At 45.9% G+C, this 19,930-nt stretch overlaps 1 protein-coding gene across 1 annotated transcript in view; it reads left to right on the top strand.

Annotated features, from left to right (window-relative positions):
* usp54a (ubiquitin specific peptidase 54a) overlaps nucleotides 1–19,254 on the top strand; it is a 42,634-nt gene extending 23,380 nt beyond the window's left edge. Inside the window, exons 8-23 of the mRNA XM_084735990.1 lie at nucleotides 1–22; nucleotides 143–289; nucleotides 403–552; nucleotides 3,240–3,408; nucleotides 3,734–3,925; nucleotides 4,910–5,044; nucleotides 5,728–6,430; nucleotides 6,518–6,645; nucleotides 7,076–7,240; nucleotides 9,313–9,432; nucleotides 10,602–10,794; nucleotides 12,694–13,568; nucleotides 14,757–14,854; nucleotides 15,115–15,231; nucleotides 17,621–17,876; nucleotides 18,473–19,254. The exon at nucleotides 1–22 is cut by the window's left edge and continues 81 nt beyond it. Of these exons, the coding sequence (XP_084592116.1) occupies nucleotides 1–22; nucleotides 143–289; nucleotides 403–552; nucleotides 3,240–3,408; nucleotides 3,734–3,925; nucleotides 4,910–5,044; nucleotides 5,728–6,430; nucleotides 6,518–6,645; nucleotides 7,076–7,240; nucleotides 9,313–9,432; nucleotides 10,602–10,794; nucleotides 12,694–13,568; nucleotides 14,757–14,854; nucleotides 15,115–15,231; nucleotides 17,621–17,876; nucleotides 18,473–19,026 (4,024 nt within the window). The 3' untranslated portion in view covers nucleotides 19,027–19,254. The remainder of the gene's footprint in view (nucleotides 23–142; nucleotides 290–402; nucleotides 553–3,239; nucleotides 3,409–3,733; nucleotides 3,926–4,909; nucleotides 5,045–5,727; nucleotides 6,431–6,517; nucleotides 6,646–7,075; nucleotides 7,241–9,312; nucleotides 9,433–10,601; nucleotides 10,795–12,693; nucleotides 13,569–14,756; nucleotides 14,855–15,114; nucleotides 15,232–17,620; nucleotides 17,877–18,472) is intronic.
* Nucleotides 19,255–19,930: the final 676 nt, after the last annotated feature.

Below are 19,930 nucleotides of genomic sequence, written 5' to 3'. Positions count from 1 at the left end.
GGGAGACCTGCGAAACTGTCCCGTAAGACACTCTCATCACTCATTAAATGCCCTAAATAAATGTTTTTAGATGTTTGTTGGTTACAGTTCATATTGGTGTAAATGTTGTCCTCCTCTTCCTCCTCCTCCTCCTCTTCGTCAGAGTCAGTGTGGTCAGCAGCTCAGGATGGCTCGTGTCCTCCTCAACAGTCCTGAGATCATCACCATCGGTCTGGTCTGGGACTCTGATCACTCAGATCTCGCTGAGGATGTCATTCACACCCTGGGGACGTGCCTGCGTCTGGGCGACGTAAGACGAACCGACACTTAGATAAACACGAGCGTCATCGGCGAACGGTGACATCAGAAAACATTTCAGTTCTGCTTCAGCTTCATCGAACTCTTCTCCTCTCGTCTCTGCAGCTGTTTTACAGGGTGACGGAGGAGAAGGCGCGTCAGTCGGAGCTCTACCTGGTCGGCATGGTGTGTTACTACGGGAAACATTACTCCACCTTCTTCTTCCAGACGAAGATCAGACGATGGATGTACTTCGATGATGCACACGTTAAGGAGGTATAATCAGGGATGGATGGTATGAATCATATGGAGGTGTTGGTTTAAAGCCGATATGTTATAGAGTTTTTGTAAGAAATATAAACGCTGATCAGAAAAATCAGGCCTGTTCTGGTGGTTTTGAGGTTTAAGATGCCGAGTCCAGAAACAGCGGACATTCCTCAGGTGAGGAGAGACATTCAGACACAGACTGGTCATGAAGTGTTGATGCAAGTTTATTTACAATATTAAATTAAAATATGGATGTATAAAAATACAACAGTAAAATATATAATAAACTAACTCCATTGCATACAATATTGATTTAATTTTTGCAGCGTAGGTTAAAATGTTGATTAAAGTGTTTACAGATTATTTCCCAAAGAAAAAAAAATAGATAATACATAAATAACTGAAATAATAGAAAGCTGTGCTGATCAAATATCAATCTAGATTCTGTAGAATAGAATAATATTCTTTATGTGTGTTTTCCCCCTGCTTCCATTCTTTATGCTAAGCTAGGCTAACTGCCTCCTGAATTCAGCTCTGTCCTTTAAACACAGACATGGAATCCATTTCCATTTTAAGAGAATTACTGTAGTTTATTCCCTAAAATGTCAAACTCGTCCTTCCTTCTTTTTTCCTCTTAAAGTTTGTATTTTTATCAGCGAGGGTCCTCACAGGTATAGAAGCACAAATGTATGTGTGCGTCTTGGAAAAAAAGCGTAGGTTTGGTAAAGGAAATGACCTCATCGTGTTGTCGTGGATCTTTTTCTCTTCCTGTCCATCCTCACACCTCTCTCCTATCTCCTCTTTCCTTTCCTCCTTCTCCTCCTTTTCCTTCCTCCTCCTCTCTCGTCTTTTAATTTAATTTTTTCCCTCTTCTCTCTCTCTGGTTTTTATTAGTGCAGTGCTGTGAAAACATTGGTGGAATGAGATATCACATTCCCTCACTCTGTGTGTGTCTCTGTGTCTCTGCTGGTTGTGAAAACAAGGATATCCCTCTATTGTTTATCAGTCCAGCTGTACAGGACCGAGGGTGTGGTCTCACACACACGCACACACACACACACACACACACACACACACACATCCCACCACACCATGGTCAACACTTTTGCTCACACTGCAGACTTTCATTCTCCATCTTTCTCTCTCTCACACACACACACACACACACTGGGCGGTTGACAGTTGACGGACAGGTCGGTCAGCGTTTTGGATTTCGGGACTTCCTGTTCGATCTGAGCTGAACGTGGACGTGAAGTTTTTGGAAAATGGAGTAAAGGTTGAAATAACAAGCGGGAGGATTTGTTTCGCTCAGAAAGACAAACGGAGCAGGAGGACGGCTGACGATCTGACGGCGTGGTACGGGCCTCGAACAGTTCAGCCACTGTCACCGTTTTACCTGCTGAGCTGAGCGGCGTTTTCCAGGTGAACGGGACGTCTGGAGTGAATTCACCAGCATGATTTCACAGGATGGTTTGAGTGGAAAGCTTTCTTTAAAAATGAGAATATCCAAATGTGTGTATAGTTTGAACATTTTAGAGTCTGAGGGTCTTTTGACAACTGAAAGTTCAAACCAAGATTCATGTTTTAGTTACATTGTTTGATTTGGTTAGTTTTAGTTTCTAATTGCAGCCATACGAGTGAACTAGCTGTGCGTGACATGTCTACTTCCTGTCATCATCACCTTGGTGTTTCACTTGTTTTGAGAGATTCGTTTGGTCCCTCTTCTATTCAGACAGAATTCCACCGGCCTCGGATCCATTCTGGCCAATCACAGCCATTTATTTATTATGAGGCTTGTTCTGTATGGTGATCGACAGAAGCATCACCGGTCCAGAATTTCTGCTCTGATTGGTTGTAGGTCTATCCAATTGTGTCCAGTCAGCAGGTCTGTTCAGTGCAACACCTCGGGCTCCTGAAACTCAGATCAAACTGTCAAAGACAGAGCTGATCAAATATCAATCGAGGTTTTGTACCTACATTCACTGTTTCTGCCTCAATGTTTTAAGAAACATATTCTAGTGTGCTTTTTTGCTATAATATGAGAAAGATCGTGACCAGGCGGCTGCCATTTTGTGCCCTGCTTGGAAACGGACCATGCACTGCTACGTCACACGTTTTGTTGTTCTGATTGGTTGTAGTTCTATCCAACTGCATCCTTTGGCCTGCAGATTAGTCTGTTGATGCTAGACAGTGTTGGAAAAGTGTCGGAATTTGTGAATTTTTTCCAACCGACACAAGGGACAAGATTTTGGTATTGGAAGTATTCTGGTTTCAGTTTCAGAGTAGTATTGATTGATCACATTGATCAGGCTTTGGTTGCGTGCAGGTAAACGTCCACGTGGAGATCAAAAGAGGAGGAGCACTCGGCCAAAATGCAACCTTGGAGCCCATCAATGTCTGATGATGATTTAGCTTTTTTTTTTAATGTATCTGTAAACATAACTAAGAAACAAACTGGTCCATTCTGACATCTGAAGTTGCTAATTGAACTGCAAAAAAGAAGTGAAGAGGAAGTCTTGACCCAGATATCCGTTATATCTGTTGGTGACAGATGGTGAAACGTTGGTCAGCTTCACCCCACAGACTAAATCAACGTCAGACGGGGGCCGATGGGTTTCTAGGTTGGGTGTTTTCTCGTGTTTCCATCAGCGTTTGGAATCATCTCTCTTCTGTGTGTTTTTGTCTGTCCCCTGCAGATCGGACCCAAGTGGAAGGACGTGGTTTCTCGCTGCATCAAGGGCCACTACCAGCCTCTGCTGCTGCTGTACGCCGACCCGCGGGGGACGCCGGTGTCGGTGCAGGACCTGCCCACACGCTTCGACCTCCACCACCTCAACAAGGCCTGTTACGACAGCGAAGACTCGGGTAACTACAACACAGCTAGGAGTCGTAGTAGTAGCACAACAGCAAACATTCAGGTAACTAAACCAGAAACAGTAGTACTTGTAGTAGTCGTAGTAGTACTATGACAGACCAGACTGAGGTAACTAACACAGCTAACAGCTAGCTACAAGTAGTAGAAGTAGTTGTGGCTGTTGTCGTTGTAGCGGTAAATGTAGCTCGTGTATCAGCTGTGATGTTTAGGTGAGTTGATATGATGTATATTTGTATGTGAATATGAGCACATGGACATCGCCTCTAATGCCCCGACTTGTTTACTAACCCCGCCCCCTCCACCCTCCACGGCCAGGCCGCGAGCAGTCAATCTCCAGTGACACTCGCACCGATTCGTCGACGGAGAGCTACTCGTACCGACAGCCCTCCCACTCGCACCATGAGTCCCTGGCCAGTCACTACTCCTCCGACTCCCAGGGAACCGTCATCTGCATCGAGCGCCCAGACGGACCCCTGCACGCCTCGCTCTGCAGCCTGGATACCATAGGTGGGTAACCGGAGTCACTCGAGTAGACTTTTCCTTTGAACAGTACTGAGTTAATGAAGAGCTGGCTGGCCCTGAGGGAAGGACAGGTCCTCCTGTTCATGCATAAAATGTGAAATAACTTGTGAAAAATGTTTCCCCGAATCCAGGGTGACATCTTTAAGTCTTTCTTTGTCTAACAAACACTCCAAATCTCAAAGAAAGAGCGTTAGAACCAGATGATTATTAATGAAGGATCAGTTATCAAACTCCTTGTTGATCAGTTTTATGCCGTCCGTCTAATTGACTAATTGTTTTTAAGGACTTCATTACTTCTAGCATCAACAAGCAGCACTTTGGTCCTTTATCCATTCAAATGGAGGTTAATTAGGAATCACTGGCTTCACAGGAAGATAGATGTGTTTGTCGTCAGCATAGAAATGATATGTTATGTTGTATTTTTGAATAACAGGACCCAAAGGCAGCAAATAAACCCAAAACAAGAGTGGAGTGGGAGTAATGATCCCTGAGGAACACCATATCTGACCTTAGAGCAGGAGGACAGAAGTTTTATGTCAAGTGAAATATGTTCATTCATCTTTAGATAAACATTTTTTTAAAAGACCACTCTTTGATTTCAGCAGCTTCTTGATGTTGTTTGATGTGAATGAAAGCAGCCGCAGACCATCAGCTGATGTCTGGCATGTTATTAACCAATCACAGCAGGGTTTGATCAGTCAACTCTCTGATGAAACAACAATCACTTTAATTCATTCATTTCAGTTTGATCGTCCTTTTTATGAGATGAAAAAAACTGTTATAAACTTTGTACTTTGTATTGATCCTAAAGTTAAAGAACAAACATGAAGAGAGTTGACCCCACGTGACCCTGCTGTGCAGCCAATCACGCTCTGCCATTTGTCTTCTTCTTCTGTTACTTCGGTCATTGTGTTGCATACTGTGGTGGCCATGCTGTAAACATCCGTTGCCATGCTTTTTGTTGCTAAGGCCACGTGACGGACAGTGAGCAGCACCAGTCTCTGAGGAAGGGAGGCGGGGCCGGGGATAGGAGGCGGAGCTCTAGCCGCCACCGGCGATCTAAACCCGACAACGAAGCCTCGTCTGCCGGTTACCACAGCGAGGGTAGGAGGGGGTTTGGGCCAATCAGGGGCTGGGGAATCTGGGACACAGGGACCAATCACAGAGCAGAGAAGACAAGTGACTTCATCATCAAACTGTTCTGTCTATGTGAACCATTAAAATTAAATATAATGAATAAAACTCGACCCACTCTGGACTTTATGATGCTGATGGTGACTTTTCTGAATTCAAAAAAGTTAAAAAAAATACAGATTCTTCCAGCTTACAACACAAATCCTATAAAACACATTGTCTTATTTTATTTTGTTACTTTCTAGTGACCAACAGTGTTTTAAAATGCTGAACTGAGTTGAATTTGGACATTTAATGCATCTATGTGGGATAAATATATGAAACAGACGGTGGAGCTCAAACAAACAGGACTTGTGTTGCTTTTATCATTTTGTTTTTTAGTTTTCAAATCATTCATTCTGTCTTCATTCATTTCTGCTGTCGCTCTGTCATCTTACTTTCACTTTTCGCTCATTCTCACTTTGTCTCTCACCTTTTTCTCTCCACTCCCCCACTTTCCTCCTCCTTTTCTCCTCCTCATCTCTTTCTGTTCTTTTTATTAAAATTCTTTTCTGTCCTCTCTTCTTCTTTCTGTTTTTCTATATATTCTCCAATCTTTCCATCATTCTTTTCTCTTTCTCCTCCCTTCTTTTCCTCCCTTCCCTCCCCCTCAGGAGAGACGTTGAAGGAGCAGCAGGTTCCTCGTCACCTTCCCAAACCTTCCTCCTCCTCCTTCTCCTCCTCCACCAGTCGCCTGCGAGACTTTAAGGAGACCATGAGCAACATCATTCACAACCGCCCCCTCTCCTCCTCCTCCTCCTCCTCTCTGCCCGCCGCCGTCCTCTCTGAGATCACCTCCTCCACCAGCAACCACCACCACCACCCCGTCAACGCCTCCTCCACTCCCTGCTCCTCCTCCTCCTCCTCTAAACTCCCCGACTGGGAGGCCGATAGCACCAGTAGTGAGTCCAAGTCCAGCTGCTCGGGAGGGGCGGGGTCAGGGAGGTACCGACCGGCGTGGAGGCCACGGAGGGAGGCGCTCAACATCGACAGCATCTTCACCCGTGAGAGGCGAAGACAGGCGGGGTACAGCCCACTGGGAGCCACGCTGCCTGATGACTGTGGAGCTCCGCCCTCAGAGGGAGCGGGCGCCTCCTTCACAGGACAGGAGGGGGTGAAGACCGTGAGGCCCGGCTCCTCCTGGACTCTCCCCCCCTCCTCCTCTAGCAGCCACAGAGGAGGAGCAGATGGAGGAGCAGAGTTGCCTCCTCCTCCTCCACCTCCTCCCAGGCTGATCCAGAGGATGGAGAGCGGATACGAGAGCAGCGAGAGGAACAGCAGCAGCCCGGTGAGCCTCGACCTGAACCTGGACAACAGGTGAGGAAAAACACCGACAGGAGGGGCTTATTGTTTACTGTTTAAATCTGATATTAACAAACATTCTCTCTCTTCTCTTCTCTTTAGAGAGTGTGTTGTGAAGAAGCCTTCCTCCTCCTCCTCCTCTTCTTCAGGACCGTCATGGAAGAACATCCGGTCGAAGAGCAGCGGAGCTCTGCTGCAGGAGATCAGTTCCTCCAGCAGGGGGAGTCTCGGTATGACACTTCTGTGTGTTTGTTTCGTGTTTGTCTGCTCAGATCATTGACACAAATAAAGACGGACGACATGTCTCCTCTTCCTCCCACTGAGCGCTGCCATCATATTTATATAATAACTAATTAAAACCAATCTGAACACTTGAACAAATGTCAGCGTCATAAGAACGACCTAAAATGACAGAAACCGGCTTTGGGAAACTTTTATTTGACGTGTACTGGAATGTTTTGTTCGGCCCATTTCCCATCTGCTAACATGGAGTGGGCGGGGCTTATGACCTAAACTACAGCCACCAGGGGAGCATGCAGATGTTTTGGCTTCAGTTTTGGGGAGATGTCATGTCGCCGAGATTTCGACATGTCTGAACAGGCAAGTGAACATCCAGCTGTAGTTCACAGGAATGACTTTCTGCATGCGTGTGTTTGTTAGCGCCCCCCGCAGGCCGCAGTGAGCTGGACGAGCTGCAGGAGGAGGTGCAGAGGAGAGCGAGGGAGGAGGAGCAGCAGCGGCGCCAGGAGAAGGAGAGAGAGGCAGCGCTCGGCTTCAACCCCCGACCCAGCAAGTACCTGGACCTGGACCAGCTGCAGATCCAAGGTACGCACACATAGACATACATCAGCAATGCATCATGGGACATGTAGTTTGTTAGGTTTCAAGAAAAAAACTGTTCAGGGTGTTTTAAACTTTTAAAGGCAAAGTCAACAGAAACTTCCAGTAGAAATCAATTAAAATAAGTAAATATGAGCAGATTCAGTCCAAAACTGATGCAGCTGTGTGTGTGTGTGTGTGGGGGGGGGGGGGTCAGCAGGTGTGTGTGCTGTGCTGGACAACAGGAATGTTCCTCATTGAGCAGCTGAATGGGTCTGACTCAGCCGACACACAAAAGACAGAATGACCCACGCAGTAATAAAGCCTCTGTGTGTGTGTGTGTCTGTCTGTGTGTGTGTGTGTGTGTGTGTGTGCGCGCGCACGTTTGCAGCTGCTCTTCACTTTATATCTGTATTATTTTGTGTGTGTGTGTGTGTGTGTGTGTGTGTGTGTGAATGTGACTGTGAGCAGAACTCCTGGTTCTGTTTGGTTCTACAGTTCTGTTCACTGCACCGTTCCTCCCTCTGAATGTGTTAACGTGAAGATTCAAACCTGTAACTTCTCTCTACAGAGTCACTGAAAGTCTTGACTGATGTTCAGCTCTCACAGGAGATTCCCTGGATTTTTTTGATACAAAGATGGTAAAAGTTGGTGAACGTGTGAGGCGTTCACTTCAGTGAAAAAAATCAGGATTTCACTTTTTGTTTAGCAACTTGAGGCCAGACAAAGAAACTGGAGAGGAGAAGCACTAAAGGGCACAGAGCCTGATATTGATAGAAAATCATGAATTTTATTGATTTCCTTTCATTTTTGTGTCGTGCACACAAAGTGCCCAAACCTCATGGGTTTATAAGACACCAAATACAGTTTCAATACGAAATCTATTTTAGAGCTCAGACTTGAACAGAATACTCTGCCTTCTCTCCCAAGCATGACAAATAAAATCTGCCACAGAAACAGTTCCCTTTATCTAAAGCACAACTCATCCAGCCAAGAGAAGGCAGCATAAATAGAGGACATTTCAGTAAAAAAGTACATTTCATAAATCCAGCAAAACAAAAACTGAGCTTCACTCTCAAGTTCACCAACCTCACACATTCCCTCCTTGTCTCCAAACTAGAAACACACCAAAGCAGTTGATGATAAACAGCACAAAAGTTTTGCTGTTAAAAAGCATTGAGGCTACATTTTGGACAAACGTTGGTTAGCGTTTACAGTAGCCAATAGCACCGTGTGCTACACCCCTCTGCTGTGCAGCTAAAGCTGTCTGTGGATGTATTAAGGAGAGCGTTCCAATCAGCTGACTCTTCCAGGTCGCAGTGAACACAGTTGGACCAAAACAGCCTCAGAGACCAACAGAGGACAGTTTGACAACAACGAACCTTAGGACTGAGTCACAGCTAACCAATCTAAAGCAGTTAGCTGTGAGCTAACTTACTTTAGCAACAAGTAAAGCTATCTGTCCATCAGGAAACTCTGTGAACAACTTCAGTGCTGTGTGTGTGCTGTCAGTCTCTGAGGCTGTGTTCATCCCAGTAACTGGTCGTGTTCACTGGGAGGCTGCTGAGCTCGGGTCTGTTGCCTCCTAACAGTTACAGTTACCGACTTTACCAACAAGTGAGCAGCTGAAGCTACCTGTCCATCAGGAAACTGTGTAGTTAAATCAGTGAGAGTTGAACCTGAGCAGCTGAAGGACATCAGAGGGGAAACCAGAAAATATTTTCTCTATAAAATCTGACCCAGTTTCACCAAAATCAGTAATTTAAGTTATAAGGTTGTGAGAAACATGAGGAACAAAGTGAGGAACCATTTCTTTGGATGCAAATTTGGTGCCGCCCCCGAGTGCAGGATGATTCATCAACAGAGTTTTAAATTGTTTTCCAGGAAAAGACAAACTGTGGAATACCATTAAAGACACAGAGAATGATTACAAATAAACTTTTTTGTCACAGTTGGTCACATATTGATGTGTAGGTGATGTACATATCAACACATCTGAGATAAAAACACTGAAACATCTGTTTAGACTTCATTAGAACTTTAAGAAAATAAAAACAGGCATTTTGTCCGTCCCGCAGGTAAAGGTGACAGCTTTGAGCGGTGTGTGTCGGAGGCGGAGCTTCTTCTGGACCAGTCGGTGCGTCTGGAGCAGGCGGGCGAGGTCGCAGCTGCACTCTCAGCAGTCAACGAAGCAGTCTGTAAGCTCCTCCCACTGTCCCCTGACCCCGCCTCCTCCACTTTACAAACACACTCAGTATGTCATGCTTCAAATAAATGCTGAATGAGGTCACTGCCCCCCTGCCCACATCCCTCTGTGTGGTTGCTAATGGCAACCAGAGGCAGCAGGGTGGCTGGAAACTGTGCCACATCAAGTTCACACACGCGTGCACACACACACGCACGCACACACACACACACAGAGCATTTAGAGTTCCCCTATTTCTCTCATTCCTTTTGATCTATCAGTCATACTTACACACACACACACACACACACACACACACACACACACACACACACACACACACACACACACACACATACACTCAGTCTCAGCCTCGTCCAGCAGTGTGTCGTCTCTGCAGCTTGATGTTGTTCACCCTCAGAAAGCCTCAGAGAAACAGCTGATTAAAAACTGATGAAGTGTCTTAAATAAATGAACATAAGTGTCAAATATCAACTTGAAGGGAACAAAACTTCCTGATGAGAAACGGGAAGGAGAATCAAAGAATTCAATCTGACACAGATGTGCTGTGAGAATTTCAAAATAAAGGCATATGTTAAAGATGAAGGTCTGGTAAACTTGAAATGTTGGTAAAAATCCCTCATTGCTCAGGAAAAAGGTTTGCACACAACTACAGTGAGTACAGCAGGGAGTGAGTCTGTGAACAGACAGTTTGAGTCATTATTTATTATTCAGTTAGTCTCTCCTGTTCATCCTGAAGCTGACAGTGTTCACAGATCTCACATGTCAGGAATTATGAACAACACTCCTAAAATAAGACCCCAGCTTTAATAAACTGGAGTTTAAACCTGAGCGGTTGGTTTGAGTTAGTTTGGTCTGACATCTTTGGTTATAGTTTTCTTAATTTAATGTTGTGTCTGAGTATAATTTCACCATTTCATCATCGAGAACCAAACCTGAGTTATTGATCTTTTAAAGCCTCCCATTCCCATAATGAACACACACACACACACACCATCATGTCAGCAGTCTGATATTATATTTGCTTTTTAAGATTTTTGCATGAACTCATCATAACAAGTTATTTTCTGCATCTTTCTTTTCTTTTTTTCCTCATGTATTCTTTCTTTTTTGTTTTTCTTTCTGTTGTGTATTTTCTGTTGACATGTGACCCGGCCGCAGCCAAACTGCAGCTGCTGGCGGCTGAGGGCGGAGCTAGTAGTCACAGCCGGCTGCAGCGCTGCATGAGGAGAGGCCGCAGCCTGCAGCAACGCATGCAACTGCAGCAGCAGCAACAGCAGCAGCAACAGGAGTCAGAGGCAGGCAGACAGCAACCACAGCAACCAGAGCAACAGCAGGAGGAACAACAGCCCAGGTACCACCTGTAGTCTGATCAGCCAATCAGAGGGCCTGCAGCATCAGAACTGAGCGTCATGTTTTAGCTTTAAAAGCTTCAAATTCATTTTATCTGTGAACTAGAAATATTTACAGACTGATTAAGCTGCTGAACAGTTCTCATCTAAAGTAGTTTATAAACTGATGTTTAGTGAGAGCAGAGGTGGAAGAGGCAGAATCCCCTGTGATCCACCGGGTTAGGGTTCTGGTCTCTGCACAGGTTGTCCAAGAAACCAAGAAATGAGTGCTGTTAATGACCTGCTGTCACCTGAAATAAAGAAGTAATGGCTCCAAATGAAAATGGCTTCACAGGGAAAAAAAAGCTTCGCCGCAGCAAGCAGATGGATGCAACAGAAGGAGGGGGGTCGAGGGGAAGTCTCATTCACAGAGATGAATGAAAATATAATGGCTGTAGATGATGTCGCAACAGTCACAGATTATGGACTGGGACTCACATAAACCTGCTTGTAAATATACACCTGACAGCAGGAGGCAATCGCTAAACTGATTTAATGATGCTATCGTTGGACTATATGGATAAATATGGAGCCATATTATTATTCAGAATGCAGTCAAACAGAAGTGTCATTTACCTCCCAGCTCAGAGTTGATCCAGAGTAATGAAATATTCAGCTATTAGTTTTGGTTTTGGTAACAGCAGACTGACTGCACATGAATGAAAATTCAAAATGTGAATTTGTGAATGACTTGAGAACTAATGTGTTTGTACGAGTGGTTCTTGTATGAGGCCCCATGTGTTTTGAGCTGCACTGCATGAAGCAGATCCAACAGTCACTGAGCCTCATGCAAGAACCAACGTTTGTACGACTCGTTTAGGAGGACTTGTCGCATTTTCTCAAATTTTGAATTTGTTTCAGGTACGAACTCTATCTGAGGTCCAGACCTGTTGTAGTCATGTACAGTCAGTCTGGTGTTTAAAAACCAAAGTTTTTCACCAATGACATTATACTTTTCTAAATTACATTTTTATAATTATGTCAACATTATCCTGCTTAACTTATGATATCATTGTAAATTTACATATGAAGCCTCTGATCATTATGTTAATGACATTATTATCTGCTGTCAGGTGAGTTGGTCATAAATCTTCACATGCAGGTTTATAAACTCTGTCCAGACGAACATCCTCACTTATTCTGTCGTCTGTCTCTGTGATGGAGATGTCTCCTTAGCCCTGTCCTCTCGCTGCAGTCATCTTTTACCCCGTACTGTGGTGAGACATTTTTTTTGTAAGTCATTTTCATATCGAGACATTTCTTTATTTCAGTGACAGTCTGACAAAAATGGATCAAACAGTTTATTGACTTAAAATGGCATCATGTTTTGTAAAGGATGCACAAGGACTCAAAACACAAACACTAGCACTTGGCACTTGTGACTTGTGACTTGTGACTTGCAGTGACTTCTGCCAAAGTAATGGTGCTGCGATCACAGCAGATTGAACTGTTGGCAGAGAAGATATCAAGTTTTTGAAAAGGCGCCTCACTGACTGTTTCTTCACCATCATCATCTCAACTCACATCAGAGAGCACAAGCAGCCCAAATTGACCAATCACAGACCTTCTATCCATGTGGGATCAAAACTCGCTCAGACTGTCACTGTAATGAGCTCTGCAGTCTGTAGGGGGCGCTGTGGAGAGAAGTGTTGTCGTGACAACCAGCAAAATCAGCCATGGTGAGAGATCGTCAACAGGAAACGACCTCTGAAACACACACACAACCAGCCAGAGCTCTGCAATGACACCATCTGTTCTGAACATACTGCAGGAACACACACACACACACACACACACACACACACACACACACACACTCTCTCTCTCTCTCACTCCAACCCTCACTCTCTCTCTCTCTGCAGTGAAGAGCCTCTCTCGCTCCAAGTACTTCTGACGGACAAACAGGTCAACCAATCAGCAACCAGTCAGGACCAGCAGGCCACGCCCCTGTCCCCCTGCCTCATCAAGCCCCTCCCTTCTAAACCAAATTCAGTGGCTGACCCCGCCCCCAGCGCCGGAGCTCCTACAGGTTCACCTAGGGAGGAGCGCAGGAGCCCCTGCTCTCACTTCGGGAAACCCCTCTTCAACACCAGGTCCCTGCCTGCTCTGAGCGTGGACACCTGGGAGCAGGGCCAGCTGGAAGACCTGGCTTCACCCCCTCCACCTGAGGAGGCAGAGCATCCTGGTCAGTGGACCAGAACGGCAGCCCCTCCCCCACCCAGGTACTCTCAGACCCCGCCACCTGTCAGCTCCAGCGGCAGGAGTCATGTGATGACAGAGGAGGAGCCATATTACACCAGACACCTGCAGGCCACACCCCCTGCACCTAGCCCCACCCCCAGATTAGCCCCACCCACCTCTTCTTATCCCACGAGGAACTGGTCCTGCTTACACCTGGACCAGCCTGATGATGTTGACTCTCCTGTCGACCCACCGATCACCTCGCCTCTTTACTCGCCCCCTGACTCCCCGTCCATCGCCCCCCCAAGCCGACCTGTCCGGACGTCCTCCCTGACTCCGCCCCCCAGTCAGGACTACAGAGCGACCCTGCCGGTGGAGCGCTGGGCCGAGAACGTCAACAGGTACTACGGCTCCCAGAGTGCAACAGGAGGAGGAGGAGTGGCGGCGCCCGATGAGGAGCTGTCGGAGCTGGACTCTCTGTACCAGGCCAGTCTGCTAGCTCCCAGCATGCACCGGGGCAGCCGTGGAGTCAGTCCTCAGCCGACCAACAAACCAGGTGAAACCAACGATTTTTTTTTTAATGATTAATATATATTATTTTGTGCAAATCTTAACCAGATTTCTGGGAAACAATTAAAATAAAACATAAATGAATGTTGTTCCCATCCACTCTGCTGTGTGACTGTGGGGATTTTAAAAGTGGGTGGAGCTACAGATACAGACAGGTAGAATGGTTGGCTGGTCTGCGATGGTGCCCATACAGATCTGTAGCAGGTCCCTGCTGGGCCTCAGCCTGGTCCTCGGCTGCAGTACTTTATCTGTCCACCAGGAGGAGCAGAGATCACGGAGCTGAAACCGTTCACTGCTGTTTGACCAGTTTACTTCCAGTTTACCCAGTGCTGCTGGACGTTTCTACTGGTCCAGTGAACCTGAAGTCAACTGTTTTTACAGGCTGTTTACTCAGTCTGCTTTTTTCATCAGGTCATGAAAATATTATGCTGAAACTCTTTGTAATAATCTGTCTGTGTGCGTGCGTGTGTCTCTGTGTGTCTCTGTGTGTGTGTCTCTGTGTGTGTGTCTCTGTGTGTGTGTCTCTGTGTGTGTGTGTGTGTGTGTGTGTGTGTGTGTGTGTGTCTCTCTGTGTGTGTGTGTGTGTGTGTGTGTGTGTGTGTGTGTGTGTGTGTGTCTCTCTGTGTGTGTGTGTGTGTGTGTGTGTCTCTGTGTGTGTGTGTGTGTGTGTGTGTGTGTGTGTGTGTGTGTCTCTGTGTGTGTGTCTCTGTGTGTGTGTGTGTGTGTGTGTGTGTGTGTCTCTGTGTGTGTGTGTCTCTGTGTGTGTGTGTGTGCGTGTCTCTGTGTGTGTGTGTGTGTCTCTGTGTGTGTGCGTGCGTGTGTGTGTCTCTGTGTGTGTGTGTGTGTGTGCGTGCGTGTGTGTGTCTCTGTGTGTGTGTGTGTGTGTGTGTGTGTGTCTCTGTGTGTGTGTGTGTGTGTGTGTGTGTGTGTGTGTCTCTGTGCGTGCGTGTGTGTGTCTGTGTGTGTGTGTGTGTGTGTGTGTGTGTGTGTGTGTGTGTGTGTCTCTGTGTGTGTGTGTGTGTGTGTGTGTGTGTGTGTCTCTGTGTGTGTGTGTGTGTGTGTGTGTGTGTGTGTGTGTGTGTCTCTGTGCGTGCGTGTGTGTGTCTCTGTGTGTGTGTGTGTGTGTGTGTCTCTGTGTGTGTGTGTGTGTGTGTGTGTGTGTGTGTGTGTGTAGGTATGAGGAGGATGCTGTCAGGATCTGGACGCTCCAAAACACCGACAGCTGAGATCGAGAGATTTGCCTACAGAACGCCAATTACACCTCTTCATAAGGTACAGCTGACTGTGTGTGTGTGTGTCAGTGTGTGTGTGTGTGTGTGTCAGTGTGTGTGTTCTGATAATTATTTTACACGTCATCAGTGTGATTATTAGTCCAAGTTAGCCAGTTTAGTTTTAAACAGAAGTTTGTTCTGTTAAATAAGTAGAAAACTGTCAGATCTTCAGAGACAGAATCTGATTTCCTCTCATGAAGAAGTGAAATATGAAGCTGGACGTCCTGCTGAACTTTATTTAACTGTCGTTCCTCCATTCAGACGCCGTCAGGTGAAGACGAGAGCTACAGCGCAGAGAATCTGCGACGCATCGCTCGCAGCCTGAGTGGAACCGTCATCGGGTCTCGACCCCAAAACCTCGGACCCTCCCGCAGCTGTGTAAGTCACACAAACACACACAAACACACACACACACACACACACACACACACACAACAAAAACACACATTAATCTTCATCCAGCAGCTGAGAAACACACAATCATCCTCCTCCTCACCTTCCTCCACTGTTGGTTTTATTTAACATCATGCTGCCACCTTGTGTTGGTGTGGTGGAACTGCAGTCTGCTTCAGTTTCTGGTTCTTCCCTGGTTCTGATAAAGGTTCCGTAGAGAACAATAATAACAACAAACTTCTGATTTGTGAAGCACTCTTAAACATTTCTTATGTTATTTATGGGATGAAATAGTTTGATTAAAGGATGTTCACCTTTTTCAGATCAGTAGATCGAAATGATATAAAATAAACCCCAACATTTAAAGAAATGAAACAGTTGAGTAAACAGTTTAAGAAACTCTATAAATATTAAAGATAAATGTCTATAAAATATCTGAGAATAAAGAAAATATACACAAGAACAAACTATACTAAAATATAAAAATATACAAGTGTAATTTACTAGGATACACTAAATATAAAAATACCAGTAGTATTTTAGAACACTATAGAATAGGACAACATTTCATATACAGAAGTTAGTCCCTCCAGGATTTTGCAGACTGTTTTAGGAATAATTGTGGCCTCAAATTCCAGATTTCACACCTGTTTTTCTTAAAAAGGTGATTTTGTGTTTTTGTATAATTCATTAAAAATCAAACTCAGTCTAAACAGAAAGCACAAAATGATCAAATATAAAAGTGAACAGTAACATTAGAAACCTTCACTCAGACAGGAAGCTACAGTGATTGGTCAAACTCACAGAGAAGTTTCGGTGACTGGATTTTACTATTAATATTTTAACAGTTTGTTAGTTTTAATATTGATTAATCGCAAAAATTGTAATCTAGTCTGAATACTTTGATATTTATGTAATCCAAACACTGAAACTGTTGCACTTTATACTAAAAAAAACTGGACGCAGCCACAAAAAATTGAGCTCTACAAATATTTTTTTTTCTTTTCTTTTTAACATCTCAAAACATTTTCAATGCAAAACAAAAATGCATTGTTGTTTTTTTATGGAGCAACTTTCCAAAACCACACATGTCAGATGTGTTTTTATTTAAATAAAAGTAAATAGAGTTTCAGTTATCCTGCTAATTTTAAAGCTGTAATCAAGTATGTAATCAATGCATGCAGTCTGCTCTGATCTGTTACTTATGTTTTTAATCTTCATTATGTAATCCTGATGGTATGTAATCCATTACTACCTGACCCTTCAGAGGAGCTCCTGTTTGTCTTGGTTTATATCATAAAGTTGTGTGCGAGCAGCTGTGTGCTGCTGACACGCAGACGTGTTCGTGATTCGATCAGCGTCTCCTCTCTGCTGTGATGTGAAGCAGCAGCAGTCTGTGTTTCTGTACAGAACCTCTTCCTCTTCCTCTCTGCTGCCGCTGGCGTGCAGCCATCTTGTATTCAGGCCTCAGGAATCGCCTCAGGCCGGCGCATTAAAGATTGATCAGTGATTTAGTTCTTCCATTAAGCTTTTAACCTCAGCGCTCGCTGCCTGATCTGAACCGACAGCTGAGGCTCGACTCCACATATCACCATCAAATCCTCCTCCGACCGAGGGAGAATCCTGATGCAGGAGTTTAATCCTCCTCTCAGTGAGTCTGTAACACAACTGAAACACATCCAGACTCACAGGGGTGGAGTAATAAACCAGAAACAAGCTGAACTCTGACCTGCAGTCACTGATCCTCATCAATAATTCACAGAAACATCGACTGTGCTCCAGAGAAACATGAATTTATTTCCCTTCACTGTAACAGAGTTAAAGCTTTGAACAGAAAATGCTCTGACTGACTGGACGGTTCTGTGTTTGAGGTGCAGATCTCTGCGTGAAGTTCTCAAATATCACATGATGTTCAGTCCTGGTGGCACAGATGAGATCGTGGTTTTTCTAAGCTGGTTTGGGGTCGAGAGTGAAGTAGAGCTCCTGTCAGACCTCCACCATCTGTCTTTTATTGGACGGACGTTCAGTTACTGAAGGTTTAGAGTTTAATAAAGTCTCATCTTCATCTTTATTTCTCATCTCCAGAAAAATAAACTTGCATCTCAGAGATACAAGGTTTTCACAGGTGTTTGAATCTTTGGTTTTATTTTCTTGTTTGTCATTTTTCACAGTTTTGCCTCCATCATGTTAACATGTTTTCATTTTTACTCCCTCCTGTGTTTTCTTTCTTTGATTCCCCTCCATCTTTATTTCCTTCTCTCCATCCTTTTGATTTCTGTCTTCACTTCTTTTTTCTTTTCTGTCATTTTCATCCCTTTGTTACTCCTCTCTCCTCCATCTTTATTTCTTCTCCATCATCCTCCTCACCCTGAAGGACCCGTCTGTGTCCAGACCCCCCCTCAGACACACCGACTTTCACACCTCCTCCCTCCGTCGCCCCAGCACCTCCTCTCTGCACCTCCCTCCCTCCACCTCCTTCACTACAGATCACTCCTACCACCACCTCCAACACCTCCACCACCACCAGCCCCGACTCCACGGCCCCTCAGTTCCTGCACCTCCTCCACAGCACCCCCCCCTGCAGACATCACGGCCCCCCAGTTCAGGCCTCTCCTCCTGGGGACACTCAGGTAACCTGCTGGCCCTTCACCTCCACCTTCACCTCCACGACAAGCAGCAGATCGTAGGAAGACGCTCCGCCTTCACAAACAAACAGAAGTTCATTTCTGTCTTTGATTCAGCAGCTGAAGTTTAAGGTTGAAACAAAAACAGAATTCAATGATTCACAAAAACTTTTCAACCTGCATTTATATTAAAACTTGTTTTTTGTTAATATCCAGGAGCAAATTCTTTCTCATTCTTGTTTGATATAAGACTTGAGGTTCTCATCAGTCCTGGTCTCTATGGAGACGCTGCTGGAACATGTTTACTTGTTACTGATTGGCTGAGGGCGACTGTGTCACCGTCAGTCTGTTAAACTTTGCTTTTACAGCTCTTTGCACTGTTTTCTAATTGTTTTTCTTATTGTCCTCCTCCTCCACCTGCTCTTCCTCCTCCTCCTCCTCCTCCACCTGCTCCTCCTCTTCCTCCTCCTCCTCCTCCACCTGCTCTTCCTCCTCCTCCTCCTCCTCCACCTGCTCTTCCTCCTCTTCCTCTTCCTCCTCCACCTGCTCTTCCTCCTCTTCCTCCTCCTCCTCCTCCTCCACCTGCTCTTCCTCCTCCTCAGGACCTGGACTCGGTGTCCAGCAGCAGTTTCTGGTTGTGTCTGACCGGCATCAGACTCTCTCAGGTCAAAGCCTCCACAGCGTCGCGTTGAATTACGGCACGCTGCCCCGAGCTCCTCGCCGAGCTCCGCCTCCTTCCTCCTCCTCCTCCTCCACCACCTCCTCCCTCTCCAGGCCCAGAGCCGGCTCCAGCCCCGCCCCTCCGCCGGCTCCGCAGAGTCTCTACGCCACCCTGTCACACCCTCGGCGCCCCGCCAACGGTCACCACCGCCAAGTCAACGGGTCGACCAACGCCCCCCCTCAGCCGCTCCGCCTTGACGTGCCCCCGGAGACTGACTGGCGCCACGATGCAGACTACAGGACTGTCCAGCCCCGCCCTGCTCCCTCCCGCCATCACCCGCCCCTCCAGAGGACCCTCTCCCACCAGCCGCCCCTGGCTCGGCCCCGCAGAGACCCCGCCCTCTGCTCGCTCTGCCAGCAGCTCCCTGCCGAGCCGTCACGTCCCTACTGCCCGTCCTGTGGCGCTTACGTGACTCGGTTCCGCCAGGTCAGCTGATCGGACCACCTGACCCCCCACTGTTCTACACTGCAGACACCACAGAAGAAGAGTTCTGCTCCAGATGAGTCAGAACTTCAACACAGTCGGGAGGAGAAGTTTGTGCAAACCTGTCGTTTAATCCTCGTCTTCATGTGGGCGGATCTGTCCCTCTGGAATAAAACTCTCTGATTGGCTCACAGTCTGCAGGAAAACACCTGAGGAAACAAACAAACAAACAAACAAACATCGTCTCACCTCTGCAGGATCTTTTCCTTCACATCAAACTGCAGCTTCACTCTGCAGGTTTTCTTCACGTCTCTCCTGGTCGTCCTCAGGCCGGACGTCCTCCACGGAGACGGACGGACGGACGGACCGACCGACCGACCGACCGACCGACCGACCGACCAACCGACCGACCACACACGTCTGCTGGACTGAAGCACATTTACATTTATAACGAAGACAAAGCACCAAGAGACGGACCAGGATCAGGAGACAAAGACAGAACTGAACGTAAAGCAGAGACAAACCTGACGTCCCTTCGACTGTAAGCTTCTCAGTTTGATCAAAAAATGACACAAACAGACACATCAATAATCAATAATCAATAATCGAGCAGGAAACTTCTGTCCGCTCGCTGTCAGGTTTTTAATCATCACGTTAATTTAACGATGAGAAACAAACAGAGCAGATCAGTGAAGTTCAGTTTGAAGTCAAGTCCGTGTTCCTTTGGGAAAAAAATACTATTTTTAAGACTTTCAGAGAATTTCTGAGCTTTTTCTTGCAAATCAATGACGTTATCGTCTCAGAGGATTTTCTAGGTTTTTTGCTGGAAATTTACCCTTTTTTTTCCAGAGAATATCTTTTTTTTTTTTTTTTTGCAGAAATTTCTCAAACATTCTGAGATTTTTTTCTTGTAAAT

The sequence above is a fragment of the Lutjanus erythropterus genome, chromosome 14, assembly GCF_056507025.1.
Source record: "Lutjanus erythropterus isolate fLutEry1 chromosome 14, fLutEry1.hap2, whole genome shotgun sequence".
NCBI lineage: Eukaryota > Metazoa > Chordata > Actinopteri > Lutjaniformes > Lutjanidae > Lutjanus > Lutjanus erythropterus.
This window is presented reverse-complemented; position numbering and strand designations above follow the sequence as displayed.